The sequence below is a fragment of the Zootoca vivipara genome, chromosome 10 (genome assembly GCF_965207765.1).
Source record: "Zootoca vivipara chromosome 10, rZooViv2.hap1.1, whole genome shotgun sequence".
NCBI lineage: Eukaryota > Metazoa > Chordata > Lepidosauria > Squamata > Lacertidae > Zootoca > Zootoca vivipara.
Window position 1 is genome coordinate 20,432,386 of NC_142593.1, and position 16,838 is coordinate 20,449,223.

Sequence of the window (16,838 nt, forward strand, 5' to 3'; positions counted from 1 at the left end):
TGTGTCTTCAGCTTCCAACCATAGGCACTATTAACAACAATTCATGGAGGACAAGGTTATCGATGGCTGTTGGTCATGATGGCTCTCTTCTGCCTCCCCTGTTGGAGGTATTATAGTTCTGAATGCTAGTTGCTGGGAATTTCAGGTGGGCAGAGTGCTGTTGTGTTCATCTCTAGCATGTAGGCTTTCTAAGGGCATCTGGTTAGCCACTGTGAGATTGGGATTCCGGGCTAGATGAGCCATTGACTTTACCCAGTAGGCTCATCTTATCTTTTTTACATTATGGGTAGACATAGAAGGCAGGACAATCTTAAAGTTATATAGATGCAGAAGCACAGGAAGAAAAATATGTCAGAAAGAAAAAAGAGACAGCGGCAAGAGAATTAACTTATGAAAGGTTGTCAGTGTTTATAATTTATAAGATTTATCAGCTCATCAGTCAGCAATAGCTGTTTCGTAAAATCCTGCATGTCTTAATCAAAAAGGTGAGAGACGGAAAAACATACTTGAGCGATGAGTCAGGTGGTTAAGTTATGGAATGTGGAGCCAAATGAATAGAGAGATAAGGCCTTCTTGATAAGATGATTGCAGAAATGAATGCCAAAATGTGTAGAAGCTGAAAAACACTGAGGAGATGTCTCTTGATCAGGAGAGGTGGGTGATGGGCAGAATTTGTGAGCTGGCAAACCAGATTTTAAAGGAATTTATTCATATATAAGAATGGAAAAAATAAGGTGAACTATCTGGTGAGATATGCAAAACTATGCAAAAACTTGTGATTCTATAAAAACACTTGCATTACATTGTGTTTTTATATAGATGCTATTTAAAAAGGTTAACAGAAAAGTAACCTTATTCTGACAAGTTATTTTGCAATCATCCCTCTTTCCCCTCCAAACAAGAATTAAATTGAACTAGGATTTTAAGCCTGTTAGCTTCCTGGGCCTTTTCCCTCCTGGAATTGGAATGCATTAAATGCAGTGGGGACCTGGTTCCTGAAATTAGGATGTTGTTCTACTTATCAGTAAGGATCGCTAGGAACTCATGTATGAGTGTAATATTAGATGAGTAATTTAAAAAACCCAACATAAAGCAGAATGTTTTTTACTAATAATGAAAAATGATGCTAATTTTGGATAATATTGTGGGGGTATCTGTTTAAGTAATCCACCTGATATTCATACATTACTGTGCATTATGCCGGCAAGTTGCAGTGGTCCTTTAGTAGCTTATCTGCCCCAGCTGACTTGTTGCAGCAGTTTGGGTTGAAGGCGTTGGAAATACCATATTGGTCTGTATATAAGCCACACCTTTAAATTTGGAGGGGGGGAAACGGAAAAAAGAAAAAATACCCGAATATAAGCCGCTCCTGGCTGCATACTTGTGGGGAGGGAGGGAGCCACACTGCATTGCCAGCGGCTTTCCCCCTTCCTCACTCTCTCCCTTCCCGGCCTTGGGGGAGAAGATGGGGAACTACGTGCGGGGCGGGTGCTGTTTCCCCTGCGTTCCTAGCGCTGTTTTCCCCATGTTCTTGGCTGCATACTGTAAGGTCGCGAATATAAGCCGCACTTTAACTTTTCACGGTCGGAATTTGGGGGGAAAGTGTAGCTTATATTTGGGCCAATACGGTATATAACAGCTTTGCATAATAAAAAAGCCAAGGAGAGGGAAGGAGAGGAAGCAGAGGGTGGTGGGGAAGGGATAGTGGCAAGGAATCTTTTCAGTCACATTTACCAAATGTGCTACAAAATGATTGTTCTTATTCTGGGATAAAACAATTTTGAAGGCTTTTCTGACGTAATAAACAACGCCATTTGAAGTAATATTAAATGATAAATTCTGTGCTGTCACGTGGGAAATTTAGGTATAGATCTGACCAGTGCTAAAAAAATTTAAGAAAAAGAGGCACCAGAACTCACCATGAATGCCTCTCTTTGTTCTCTTATCATGGCAATGGCACCCACCTGAGAGGTGCTGAAACTGAGTTCTGATGAGTTCCGGCTGGAAAAAAAGCCTTGGATCTGATGGTTCTTAGAGAATCTTAATATGTGTGCTGCAGCACTTATTCAGGATCCTCCCAGATTTTATTTACAATTAAGTTGTATGAAAATTCTGTTAAATAAACGGGACTCCACAATTTGGTATCATCTTCGGTCTGTAATATATCTGGTTAAAACACATCTCTGGGTAATTGTATTCTCACAAACAGTATTAAATCTTCGCCCTAAGTGAAATATTTTGCTATAAGGCTTAGTAGCAGAATACTTTAGGGAGATTGAAGCTCCCTGGAAAGCCCTTACCTGCAGCAAGCATACAAATAAGCCTCAGAAAGAGTGTCACTTCATGCCCTGGTTCATATGTTGTTTGTGGCATACATGCAAATGATATAACTGTGAGGCAGACTTCACACGAATGCTCAGAGATCCTGGTGCACAGCTTCTCTCCAACAAAGGGGGAAAGGGGAGCCATTTTGCTAAGGGTATGTGATAGAGAGAGATGATGTTACATCATCTGCATGTTCAAGGGGATATGTATGAAACGGCTATGTCAGTATTTTGGCAAGCATAACTTTTAAAATAATTTTTCTCTACTTTATAAAATAAATTTTATTATATTAAACAGGGGGCAAGTTCCGGCTGAGGTAGAACTGAATTACTTAGGAGTGGCAAAGACGCTTGAAATGTATGGAGTTGATCTTCATCCTGTTTATGTAAGTAGCATTTTTGATGTATTTTGTATATGCTGTGAACCACCCTGATATATTTGGATGAGGGGCACTATACAAATTTAAAATGAATGACTGTCTTGCCAGAGTGGTGCATGCTCTGGTTATCTCCTACTTGGACTACTGCAGTGCGCTCTGCGTGGGGCTACCTTTGAAGGTGACCTGGAAACTACAACCGATCCAGAATGCAGCAGCTAGACTAGTGACTGGGAGTGGCCACCGAGACATCTGGTCCTGAAATACATACATTGGCTCCCAGTACGTTTCTGAGCACAATTCAAAGTGTTGGTGCTGACCTTTAAAGCCCTAAATGGCCTTAGCCCAATAGCCCAGTATACCTGAAGGAGCGTCTCTACCCCCATCGTTCAGCTCAGACACTGAGGTTCAGCTCTGAGTCTTACCTTCCAAGTTCCGGACTGCAGACTCCGGGACCGGCAGCCATTTGCCACCGGAAGTTGCGTCGATGTAACTTCCGGTGTTGCTTTGCCCTTCTATGGGCACCCAAAATGGCCGCCGCCGGCTTCAAAAGTCGCTTGTACGCATGTCAGGAAGTGTGCCGACGCAACTTCCGGTGTCGCTCCGCCCATCTATGGGCACCAAAATGGCCGCCGCCAACACCGGACGTTACGTCTATGCACTTCCGGACATGCGTACAAGCGACTTTTGAAGCCGGCGGTGGCCATTTTGGGTGCCCATAGAAGGGCAAATCGGAAAGAAAAAAAATGGCCGCCGGCAGGAGAAAATAATGGAGAAAAATGGGAGACGAAGTGATACGGGGGACCACTGGGAAAAGGTAAGTCAAAAAGGGGTTTTCCTGGGGAAAATGGGAGACTTGGCAGCTATGGCTCTGAGTGCCTTCTGGCGGTTCCCTCACTCCGAGAAGTGAGGTTACAGGGAACCAGGCAGAGGGCCTTCTCGGTAGTGGTGCCCACCCTGTGGAATGCCCTCCCATCAGATATCAAGGAAATAATTAGCTATCTGACTTTTAGAAGACTTCTGAACCTAGCCCTGTTTAGGGAAGTTTTTAATGTTTGATGTTTTATCGCATTCTTCTTCTTCTTCTTCTTCTTCTTCTTCTTCTTCTTCTTCTTCTTCTTCTTCTTCTTCTTCTTCTTCTTCTCCTTCTCCTTCTTCTTCTTCTCCTTCTCCTTCTTCTCCTTCTCCTTCTTCTTCTTCTCCTTCTTCTTCTCCTTCTTCTTCTCCTTCTTCTTCCTTCTTCTTTCTTCTTTCTTCTTTCTTCTTTCTTCTTTCTTCTTTCTTCTGTTGGGAGCTGCCCAGAGTGGCTGGGGAAACCCAGATGGGTGGGATATAATTTATTATTATTATTATTATTATTATTATTATTATTATTATTAAATGTGAAACTTTGTTGACACTTGCCCCAGGCAATTAATGTGTTGCCAGTGTTGGAGTTTAACTTTGGGCCCTACAGATGTCTTTGGGCTTCAAACATTGTCAGCCCCAGCCAGCATCTTTGGTGGGGACGAATGATGGGAACTGTAGTTCAGCTGTAATTCAGCAACCCTTGGCTTAAATGAATACATGCAACTCTTCAGACTGTAAAGATTGAACCTGCTACTGAAGCGAATGTGGTTGCCTTGATACACACAGACACAAAATTGTATATTCCTCTTTTGCTTTGAATAGCAGACTTCGGTGCCCATATCACAAGCTGCTTTTTTTGAAATTCTCTCCTGTTTCAAAAGGAGTTTGCCCTACAATGAGAGCTCCTTTTGGCACATGGGCTTGGCTATGCAGTTCTTTGGGTCCTCAACAATGTCAACAATTTATTTATTTGTTTCATAAAACGTATACATTTGCTGGATTGTAGAAAATCCTCAAAACAACTGCCCTAAAAAGGCTGGGGAAGACCGGCATCACAGAATGCAAAACACTAATTATTCTATTTCATAATCCCAGGCTCTTCTTTTTTTTTTAAAAAAAGTGGAGTCTAAATCCATAGGAACACATACTTAGGAGAATCGTGGATTAGTGAGCCTTTCTATGAAAGAATGTGGTTGCATTTCCATATAAAAGGCAATTAACTATGCTGGAAGAATAATATGGGTTACAAATCTAAGGGATTTATTCTAAGTGTTGTTATAAGATAAAAGGGTTCCATTACAAAGAATGTGTTCGGGCAGGAAATATGAAAGCAACACCGAGAATCTGAGTAAGGCCCTTAAAAAGTTCAAAGTAATGAGAAATAATAGATAATTAGTAGCTCAGGGCTACAGAAGTTTTGTTAATATTAACGTTGAAAGTTCCTTCAATATGCAGGACATATAAAAAGAATCTTCAGTGTCATACTGCATTGTATGTCTTTTCCTAACCACCACGTTACATCAGATTAAGGGACGTTCATTGTGCCTATTTTCACAGTGGCTCAAGTTCATCTTTCAGACAAGAAGCTCTCTGTAAATGTATGTGTGTGTTTATGTGTATAATGTTAAAACTGTTTTGCAGGGTGAAAACAAGTCTGAGTACTTCGTAGGGTTAACCCCTGTAGGAGTGGTTGTCTACAAGAATAAAAAGCAAGTTGGGAAGTATTTTTGGTAAGTATCATCTATCTTGTAGCTCCCATTTTTTTAAAAAAAAAGATTACCAAAGATTGCATGGCATATTTCCATTTATAAATGTTTTCGAGCAGTTTCGTACATCTCAAACTGGAAACATGGATACAATGGGTTGGGTCCACCCTGTCTTTGGTGGAGCTCTGCTAACTAGGTGCTCTTGCAGGGTGAAGAAATATTTTTGTCAATTCCTCTATCCCTCCTTTAATAGCATATGCACCCCAAGCAGCTGCTCCAGTCCCTCTGGAACATTGGGGGAAGTGGTGCAGAGGGCTACAAGGGGAAGGAAAGTCTGCCAAATATCTCCTTTTCCTTCTGGCTTCAGGAGCTTCCAGTTAGCACTGCAGGAACCTCTGCTGGGTCTTAGCCCCATCTATGAATGGAAACAGTCCATCTGTTCAGAGAGGGAGGTGTTTGTATTTGGCCCAGTTGTTTAATATGAGTGCATTTAAATATTTCCCTCTAAAGGGTACCTACTGGTACCAACCTACAAATTGAAAAAAGAGAAACTTCATCAGTGATGAACATGCTTCCTACAAAATTTTGATTGGGAACCATTTCTAGCAACACCTCATTCAAAAGAAAGCAGTTCCTGAATATCTGCTGAGTAAAATAGGCTGTTGATTGATATTTCTACATATATGATAATCGTTACTGGCTTACATGTTTCATAGCTAGACTGGCTAATTCATTAATGAATATACTTGTCATTAAACCTTTAACCGTTCCAATTTTTTAATGTACCGTATCTGTTGTAATCTTCATGTATATTTTTTTTTGTGTGTGTGTTTTTCTAACACTTAGGCCTAGAATTACAAAAGTCCACTTCAAGGAAACTCAGTTCGAGCTCAGAGTTCTGGGAAAAGATGTAAGTTTATATTTTGTAGCTTGAAAATAATGCTTATTAAACATGTATTCCTAACCACTCTAGACCAAACATGAATAGGATTGTGTTGTATTTGTATCTAACTAATAGTTACAAAGTGATTTTTAACAAACAAACAAATAAAAAGGCTTGGTCTTTGTTTGTGTCAGAAATTCTCTTTAAATTATCTGCTTTGTTAATACTACTTGTAACATTGAGAGGGGGGAAGAAACATTTGGGGGGACAAAAGTGATGCGTTCGCCATCAGGCTTCTTTCTGTTGTCCATTAAGTTTGAGGGGCTTGTTTTGTAAAGTTCTTAGAAGAGGTCAACCTCATTCACACAATGCTAAACAAAACATGGCTTAGTGTGAACAAGCAAACATGCAAGCTTCTCTAGGGGAGATTGGTTACAGCTCATGATTTGTCTAGAGAGAGCTATCCCAAGAGTTAGGATTCAGCCTATAAACCTAAGCCAAACTATGGTTTAGCATAGCATAGTATAGCAGTGGAATGACCAGAGGATGAGCAAAGCAGCTGTGATATCCTTTCTATGAGGCTGCACGTTTGCTTGTTCACAGTAAACCATGGTTGCCTTAGCATTATGTGTGATCTGGCCTAGACTAGTGGGACTTTATCTGTGCCATCCGTCAACACAGCGTAGATTAGATTGTTTGGAAGTGGTGCTACAGTTACCTTAGATACTTGTTGGTAAATGCTTTGAAATTATCCAGATGAACTGGAAATCTGGAAGCTTTAGAAAAGAAACATTGCTGTTTTTGGTTTTAAGACTGGGGACTGACTGGGCTTTTAAAATGAGAGTTCATTGTTGTGCTTAAAAGACCTGACAGCATTTGGTAATGTCAAGTTCTGACAAGAATGCTGTTAAGGAAGCATTTCAAAGAGCAAGGATGCAAAATATTATGTACACTTTACTGCCTTTTAAAAATGTCTTCTGCACTGAACTAATGAAACTTGGTTAGAAATTAGGACTGGGTGTTAGGATTGTGTGTCCCTCCCTGAACCACCAGTTTGTCCCACCCATTTTACTTTCTGGTTAAAATCACCCTAACCTTGGTTAAGTGGGGAGACCAGTGGGGGTCCAGTGTGAAAATCTGCCAAAGAATGCCTTTATTCAGGTGTCTGATGTCATTGTGAACAAGAGTAGAGGGGGTGAGGGCGGTCCAGGTACAAAAGTTTACAGTTCACTGCCTATCTCCAAAACCATGGTTAATGGGTCTGTCCTGCATTGATCCTATTGCAGGATATTAGGTTAAATACATTTGTTGTTAGTTCTGCTAAATAACCTATTCAGAAATTATGTTGCATGGTTGATTTTTCTTGAGGAATTTAAATGTCATATCAATGGAATGTCTTTAAACAAAGTTTTACTGTTTGATCTTAAACTGAATATCTCTTGAATATAAATCAGTAGTCTCCAATCTGGTGCCATACACGTATTATTGGACTATAGTCCTCACCATCCCTGACCTTTTGACTTGCTTGCTGGGCTGATGGGAGTCAGAGTCCAAAATCGCTAGGCAGCATCTGGTTAGTGGAGGCTGATATTGACTGACATAGACTGGGGAATGTAGGTTATTCTCCAGATAATACCAAACAGATAAGATAACAGTTTGTTGCATTTAGCACTTTGTATTCCTGCTGTGATAAAACCTCACATTGTAATTATCTGAGGGAAGCTGTTACTACTTATAGCTTCTCCTCCAGGCAAATTAAATTAAAAATAAGACACCAATGAAAATTTCAAAGCCCTTGTCCCACTCTCATTTAGAGATAATGGAAAAAAGACAAGCAATTCCACAAAGTAGATTTAATAACTAAAGTCTTGCTTAGATATATTATATAATGTGGGACATGTTAATGAGGAAACTTTCAGGGTAATGATTGATCTAGTTGTTTATAGGATTTTATTTTGGTTAGCTAAGCAAACAAAAGCCAAAGCTAGAACATATTGCTTTGTTAATTCAGTTTGACAGTATGACCATCCTGAATGACAGGGCTATTTAATTAAGTGGTCAGGTGAGCCGGGACCAGTGCCTGACCTGCTGCTCCAATCTTACAATTTGCTTTTTCCTGGTTGTTGCTATCACCTTATCTCATCCATCATGTTTCCTTTTGATACAAGTGAATGCATGAGCAGCATCAAAGAGGAAGTGTGGCAACTGGGATTGAGGTGCAGGCCACCATGGTATCTCAGCAACAGAGAGAGGGGAAGATAAGCAAAAGACAAAACAAAACCTCAAGACAGATAGAAGAAATATAAAAAGGCAATACAATAAATAATCTTGTTTGAGATTCTTTGGCAAATTTAATCAATCTGTTACTTTTTATAGTGGAAATCTCAGTGATGCAAGCTTGTAGAAGCTGGAGATGCAGCAAACCTTCACCAAAGTAGAATTTCAGTCTCTCTGTATGAATTGCACTTATTTTGTGCAAAAGAGGATGTTTTATCTCTTCAGGCTGGCAGAACCCAATTCTGCAGTCACTGGATGTAGATAATCAATGACCAAGATAAAGGAGCTTGACCTGTGAATTAACTTGGGGAAATACTTATAAATGTGATGGTAGATTTGAGAGCTTTCTCTCTTTATAATCATGCCGCTTCTATATTTCCACACCCCTTTTATTTCTGCAGAAGAGCGGAAGTTCGACAGTATGTTCCTTTCAGTTTCCCATTTTGCTGTATCTTGGCAGATTCTATGAAACCTCTTGAAACCTATTCCTTCCTTATTGTACTCTGTCTTTTGTTGAATGGAATTAAAGCTTGTTTGCTTGAGAGCTTAAGTTCTGGTTTTCCAAGTATGCTCAAATATTTCATAGAAGCATTTACAGCAGAATGCTTCTGCAACAGAAAATAGAACAAGCAATAAGTTATGCAATATCAGGGAAGGAATTTGTGCTTTGGCTTATAGCTATCTTGCATTGACCTGTGGTCAATGAGCTACTCAGCTGAGGTTTAATTCAGGCAGGCAACACTCACCCATATTGCCATACTGCTTCAGACCCTTTATTCCTTACTATAGATCCAATTTAGGTTGGAAAGAAAAAGTAGCCTACTGATTACACCACGTAGCATGGCCTCCATGGGAACAGCAAATAGTTTAGTCTCCCTGAAAATTTGATTGTGTCTCTATAGTGATTGAGGTGAAACATGTTTTTGCTTGTTCCTGTGCTGCTACCGTAATTGTTGGTTCAAACAGTAAACCCAGAAGACACATTACTGATAGCACAGTCAAAGCTGTTTAGTCCCAGAAAGATCCACAAAAGTTTGCAAAGAAGCAGGACCAAGATGCAGTCTTCAGTTGAGGGTAAGGACAGCCAGTAGACAGGCAGGGGCTGCAAGTCCTACCTGAGGGCAGGAACTGGACTGGAGAACAAGATCACCAATTTTGCCTTGGCTACTGGCTTGTGCTCAACTCTAATTCCATGGTTTCTAAAGCAATGTTCAGGTTTTTTTTTAAACAAGCTTGGCCAGAGCTTGGTGCAAAAAATAATCTCAACAGGTCTAGCACCCTTTCATCTGTTAACTATGGTTCTTATGGGTGACAAATCAATTAGCGAGATTTTCAAGAGATCTAGGGAACTGCAGAGGCGCCATGTTCCCTAGTCACTAGGGTTACCATGCCTCCCCTGCAAAGATAGAATACCATAATTTGTATGTTTAACTAACCCTAAATATAGGAAGGCTTTCTCTTTGGCAAGGTACAAAAATTCCTTCAGTAGCACCTTAAAGACCAACTAAGTTTTTATTTTGGTATGAGCTTTCGTGTGCATGCACACTTCGTCAGATACACTGATAAAAAATAAAAACTTAGTTGGTCTTTAAGGTGCTACTGAAGGAATTTTTTTTATTTTGCTTCGACTCAGACCTGTAACTAGATCTTTGGCAAGGTTTAATGTTTTCCAATATAATAAATACCTCAGTGAACCATAAATGCTGCCTTTGTAACAGCATTGAGGTGGAGTCTATCTTGCATGTCCTTTTTATTGACATTTGTGTCAAGCGGCTAGGAAAGACCTAATTATCCTATTATGCAGTCTCTCCCTATCTGCTTTTTTGAATCTCTTATTTGCTTCATGGCTCCCTTGTGTCAGCCACAGAACAAGTGGCAAAGTTTTCAAATATGGCCAGCTGTATTGGACCGCTTACAGGACCCAGGTGGCGCTGTGGTTAAACCACTGAGCCTAGGGCTTGCTGATCAGAAGGTCAGCGGTTCGAATCCCTGTGACGGGGTGAGCTCCCGTTGCTTGGTCCCAGCTCCTGCCAACCTAGCAGTTCGAAAGCACGTTAAAATGCAAGTAGATAAATAGGAACCGCTACAGCGGGAAGGTAAACGGCGTTTCCATGTGCTGCTCTGGTTTGCCAGAAGCGGCTTTGTCATGCTGGCCACATGACCTGGAAGCTATACTCCGGCTCCCTCGGCCAATAATGCGAGATGAGCACGCAACCACAGAGTCGGTCACGACTGGACCTAATGGTCAGGGGTCCCTTTACCTTTACCTTTATTGGACCACTTATGATTGATATACATAGCTAGCTTAGCATTGTTATTCTGCACTTTTCAGTTGTATTAATTCATATTTTAGTGATGTTATTAATGGTCAATCATTATAAAATTGTTACTAATGTTTAAATGGCCTGTTGACTGCAAATAGATGAAAAGTGTAAACAGGTGGTATTTGGAGAGAGTTCCTTCAGTACCTTGGACAGGTCATAGGGAGCAGTGTCCCTATTTAGGTTGTGTCCAGATGGGGGCATTATCTTGCAAACAGGTTGTTCAGTGTGGTGTACGAGGATCCACACACTCCCATTTTTTCACTCACCATATTCATTGCTGCCTTACTGTTTGCTGTCACACTACTTGGGCAGAGTTTGCCAGACTTTTTGTTTTGGTCCCTACAATCGATATCACTCCTCCCAACCCTTCTCTGAGTAAGTTTACAGGATTAAACTGTAGTTTGCTTGTTCCTTTTCTTTAAAAAAAGTTTTGCAGAATTTGGGTTTAATAGAATTGCACAAATTATGTACTAATGAAAACAAATTGGGTCTGCTTTGTGCTCCGAGTGGGGTTTGTTCCTGTGCTGAACTTTCTGTAAATGAAGATACTGTAATCACTCTTTCCCAGCCTTCTCTAACTGACATCCAGCTTAAAGCGCTTTGGGATGCAATCTTGTTGCTGGGAGAGAAAGTCATCGATCCAAGAGATTATACAGTGAGATTTTAAAAAACTTTTCTTTTATTACTTAACTAGCAGACTCTTGTCTGAAAATACTTTCAACTTCCTCTGAAAATACTGTACTCTGGGACTTAAATGCCCTAAGCGGCATGGAGAAGTGTGGTTTGAGAAAAGCCCCCTTGGGATGTGTGGAGCTAGTTGCATGCTGTTTTGTATTCCGGTCTGTGAGGCGAAGTGTTTATTAATCAAAACTGTGTTTACTATTTACTGTTATGTACTTTTAAGTAATACGTAAGCCCCCAAAAGGGGACGTGGGTGGCACTGTGGTCTAAACCACAGAGCCTAGGGCTTGCCGATCAGAAGGTGGTTCAAATCCCCACAATGGGGTGAGGTCCCATTGTTCGGTCCCAGCTCCTGCCCACCTAGCAGTTCAAAAGCACATCAAAGTAGATAAATAGGTACCGCTCCGGTGGGAAGGTAAACAGTGTTTCCATGCGCTGCTCTGGTTCGCCAGAAGCAGCTTAGTCATGTTGGCCACATGACCTGGAAGCTGTCTGCTGACAAACGCCGGCTCCCTTGGCCTATAGAGCGAGATGAGCACACAACCCCAGAGTCTTCCGCGACTGGACCTAATGGTCAGGGGTACCTTTACCTTTAAGCCCCAAAAGCTAGAGCCTGGGTAAACTTAACTATCAGTAATAGTTCTCTATGTGGGGCTACCTTTGAAGGTGACCTGGAAACTGCAACTAATCCAGAATACGGCAGGAAGACTGGCGAATGGGAGTGGCCACCGAGACCACATCACACCAGTCCTGAAAGACCTACATTGGCTCCCAGTATGTTTCTGAGCGTGGGACCCAGGTGGCGCTGTGGGTTAAACCACAGAGTCTAGGGCTTGCTGATCAGAAGGTCGGTGGTTCGAATCCCTGCAACGGGGTGAGCTCCCGTTGCTCGGTCCCAGCGCCTGCCCACCTAGCAGTTCGAAAGCACATCAAAAAATGCAAGTAGATAAATAGAGACCGCTCCGGCGGGAAGGTAAACAGCGTTTCCGTGTGCTGCTCTGGTTTGCCAGAAGCAGCTTTGTCATGCTGGCCACATGACCTGGAAGCTGTCTGCAGACAAACGCCGGCTCCCTCGGCCTATAGAGCGAGATGAGCGCCGCAACAACAGAGTCGGACATGACTGGACCTAATGGTCAGGGGCCCCTTTACCTTTACCTTTATGTTTCCGAGCACAATTCAAAGTGTTGCTGCTGACCTTTAAAGCCTTAAATGGCCTTGGCCCAGTATACCTGAAGGAGCGTCTCCACTCCCAACCTTCAGCCCAAACACTGAGGTCCAGCTCCGAGGGCCTTCTGGCGGTTCCCTCACTGTGAGAAGTGAGGTTACAGGGAACCAGGCAGGGGGCCTTCTCGGGAGTGGCGCCCACCCTGATGCCCTCGCATCAGATGTCAAGGAAAGAAGTAACTATCTGACTTTTAGAAGACATCTGAAGGCAACCCTGTTAGGGAAGTTTTTAATGTTTGATGTTTTATCGTGTTTTTAATATATTATTATTATTATTATTATTATTATTATTATTATTATTATTATTATTATTATTATGGGAGCCACCCAGAGTGGCTGGGGAAACCCAGCAAGATGGGGGGAGAATAATAATAATAATAATAATAATAATAATAATAATAATAATAATTCACATAGCATACAATATCGAAAGCTGTTTCAGATGCAGCTAAAGGCTTGCACAGGCTTGGCGCGAATTGTTCATATTCTCTTTGGACACAAGCCCCACTCGTTGCCACATTCACTATGCTAGTGTCTGTTACTGAAATCTCTCTGCAGCCCAGAGTACAGTATGGGGAGGTGCTGTTAGGGCAGGAAAGGAAGTCAACTTGGAAAGGGTGACTAAGGCCTGTAAACCTACGCATGATGAATGTTCTGGTTCAAAAGGCTTTCTACATTTTAGAATGCAGTTCAGCCGCATTATTGTCGCTGTGAGTCTTTTCATTGACTTTGGAGTTTAGAAAGTTAGGCATTGCATAAATCACACTTGGCTTTTCATTCATTGACTGGTTAACTGTGTTCTGTCTAATGAGTAACTTACCTTAGATTCAGGGGCATTCTTTGAAGGCTTTCAGAGAATTCAATTGACTATGGCACGCCGTACAATGTTTCTTATGCATTGCATTCCCCCTCCCTTTTTTTCAGACCAAAGCTATCACTCACCCAGTTGATGGGTGCTATTTCTTGAAGAAACTATATAATTCTTCAATGTCAACGTTGTTTGCTGCGTACATACCACACCTTACTGTTAATCACCAGTACTCTTTGTAAAAATGTCCACTTTGGAGGGTTTCTGATTATGTAAACATTTTCGGTTCTTTAGTGAGTTAACAGGTTCAGTCCTGTAATTTGGTGAATATGTTGTGGAGGTGGGGGTGGTGATTAACAAAATCAATCCTACTGGGAATATCCCCTCACTCACCCAAGTTTAGAACGTTCCACCATTCTTCAGCAGAGTTTCTTTTTCTTTGAGAAAAATAAGTGGCTCACGTAAATGTAAACAAGCTTTAATAATAAACTGAGAGAAAACTGTAACAAAATAACATAATGTCTGAGAGAAACTAAAACAACAACATGAGGCAAGTCTGAGGCAAGAAAACAACAAGGGGCAGTTGGTCGCTCTTAACTGATATTCTTAACTGAACATAATGGAACACATGCACTGAGGGAGGGGCTGATTCTGGAGCAAAACACATAAGCCCCGCCCACCAGATACCAGGCACTCTGCTATTCAAATGAGGCCCAAGTGTTTTTCTTACAGAATATACTTCACATTTACTTTTTGTATCATGGAGGTCAATATCTGTGTTAGAAATAAGTATCTGTTTGCCATGAAACTATGATGTATGTTTGATGCCGTCCACTGCATGGACCAAAGACAACCCACTTGTCTTCTTTCTTCTTCTTTGGCAATCACTTGTGGCCAAGTAAGATTGTCTTCCATGAACACGGTCTTAACAGGGAGTCTGTAAGTGACTGTGGAGGCCAATTCTGGATCCACATGTCCTTCTACACTACAGCATGGACATATGTTTCCGGGCGGGAGTTGATCACGGTGAGGGTTTGCCAAACATGCCTTCCTCTTAGCACATTTCTCCCTTTCATCCTGAGTTTGAGCATCTTCAAGTCCATGACGCTCGCAGTCCAGTGTTTCCCAGTTTGTGTTTATGCCACATTTTTTTTAGATTTGCCTTGAGAGTCTTTAAACCTCTTTAAACCAGCATTACACTTTCCATTTTTAAGTTCGGAATAGAGTAGTTGCTATGGAAGACGATAATCAGGCATCCGAACAACATGACCAGTCCAACGGAGTTGATGTTGAAGAATCATTGGTGTGTATACACTCATAGGATGACCTCCAAACCTACTTGCACTACTAATTCACAATGGTGTCTCTCCTCAACATGATTAATCTTAGATCACGGACATGGGTGGCACTGTGGTCTAAAAAGCCACTTCCGCGCCTGCGACGGAGGTGGGGTTGTGGGCTGCCCGACTGTACCATCGCATAGGGGCTGCAAGCTCAGCCCCTACGCAATGGTAGGTTCCCGCCTGTGTCACCCCCCGACCAGCCAATGAGGTCGGCCGGGGCGGGGCCACCAACTTTAAAGTGCTCTGCAGGCGGGAAAAGCCCCCTCTTTTGTCCCTCTTCGCCAGAGCGAACAATTCACCCGCCCGCCCACCCCTTAAAAAGAGATAAGGGGACGCTGCTGTGGACGTCAGTTGGTCGCCCTGGTTGGCCAGGGGGCTGGGTAGGATTTTTCCCATACTGGGCTAGCCATTATGGGTTTTTCGCCTACCTCGTAGCATGTCGTCACAACTTAGGTTAGGCGGTTAGGCGTTGGAAATTTGCATAACAATGAGATGGAGGAGGGGCAGGTTACGTCATCAGCTGCCCAAATTTGGAGAAGTAATTCCGTTAAAGGATTCCGGGGGCGAAGCTTGGTCCTGAGCCTGGAGTTGCCTGGGCCGTAAGGCACGCCCCTTCGGTGGCCACAGGAGGAGCTCTAGTAGATCTACGTCGCGGGGCTTCTTTCTGGTGGTTAACTTCTCACAGACTTCAACACACAGGTTGGAGTCAGATATAGTCTGTTAGGTTCCAACGCCTAAGCCAATTCCGCTCAACATGCATAATTAATAAAGTTGTGGCCTTAACCACCCAATTAAATCTTAATCACTGTGTCATGAGTCTTTATTACATGGGAAGGAGGGCTATTGCCACACAACCACTGAGCCCCTTGGGCTTGCTGATTGTAAGGTCAGCTGTTCGAATCCCTGGAATGGGATGAGCTGCTGTTGCTTTGTCCCAGCTTCTGCTAACCTAGCAGTTCGAAAGCATACCACCGCCAGTAGATAAATAGGTACTGCTGTGGCGGGAAGGTAAACGCCGTTTCCACGTGCTCTGGCACTCGTGTCCCGTTGCTGGTCACATGACACAGAAAAGCTGTCTGGGAACAAACGCCCTTGGCCTGAAAGTGGAGATGAGCCCTGCACCCCATAGTCAAATTCAACTGGACTTAACTGTCCAGGGGTCCTCTACCATCTACCATCACCTTTACCTTTAATCTTTGATCATATCTGTGCCATACATTTAAAGCACTATTATACCACTTTAGGCTCCCTGTAAAGAATGCTGGGAAGCTGAGGTCCAGTACCGAGGGCCTTCTGACGGTTCCCTCGTTGCGAGAAGCCAAGTTGCAGGGAACCAGGCAGAGGGCCTTCTCGGTGGTGGCGCCTGCCCTGTGGAACGCCCTCCCATCAGATGTCAAAGAGAAAAACAGCTACCAGATTTTTAGAAGACATCTGAAGGCAGCCCTGTTTAGGGAGGCTTTTAATGTTTAATTATTTTATTTCATTTTTCTGTTGTAAGCCGCCCAGAGTGGCTGTGGAAACCCAGCCAGATGGGCAGGGTATAAATAATAAATTTATTATTATTATTATTATTATTATTATTATTATTATTATTGGTGGTGGAAGTTGTTAGGAGATCCTTTCCCTAAAGAGCTGCAGTTCCCAAAATGGCTTAGCAGTCAATCCATCTTCCCAGGGGACCTTTGGAATTACAGCACTGTGAGGAGAATAGAGTCTTTTAACACTCAGTACCCTTTACAAACCACAGTGCCCAGAATTCTTTGAGGTAAGCCATTAAGTTGGCGCGAATGCTTAAAATGTGTTGTGTGGGTGTGACCTTAGTGTTGGGAAATATAAAACATGAAGTGACCCTTGAAGTTTGTGTTGATTTGTTAAGATGGTTAAAATTATTCACATTTTTAAAGAATGTGACTTAGATAACATTTTTCACATCAAGCCGGTAGAATTACATCAGTGTGATTCTCCTGATTCCACATGGTTAAAAATGAAAGAAGAGTCTGTGTTCATGTGCCTAGATTATCAAATATAATTCCATTATATCA

General features: G+C 42.2%; 1 protein-coding gene across 4 annotated transcripts in view; it reads left to right on the forward strand.

Annotated features, from left to right (window-relative positions):
* The window catches only part of EPB41L4A (erythrocyte membrane protein band 4.1 like 4A), a 103,691-nt gene that overhangs the window by 50,330 nt on the left and 36,523 nt on the right, over window positions 1–16,838 (forward strand). For all 4 annotated transcript variants that reach the window (XM_035100315.3, XM_088653113.1, XM_088653115.1 and 1 more), the window contains 3 exons: window positions 2,623–2,710; window positions 5,192–5,280; window positions 6,103–6,166. In XM_035100315.3, coding sequence (XP_034956206.1) covers window positions 2,623–2,710; window positions 5,192–5,280; window positions 6,103–6,166 — 241 coding nt within the window. The remainder of the gene's footprint in view (window positions 1–2,622; window positions 2,711–5,191; window positions 5,281–6,102; window positions 6,167–16,838) is intronic.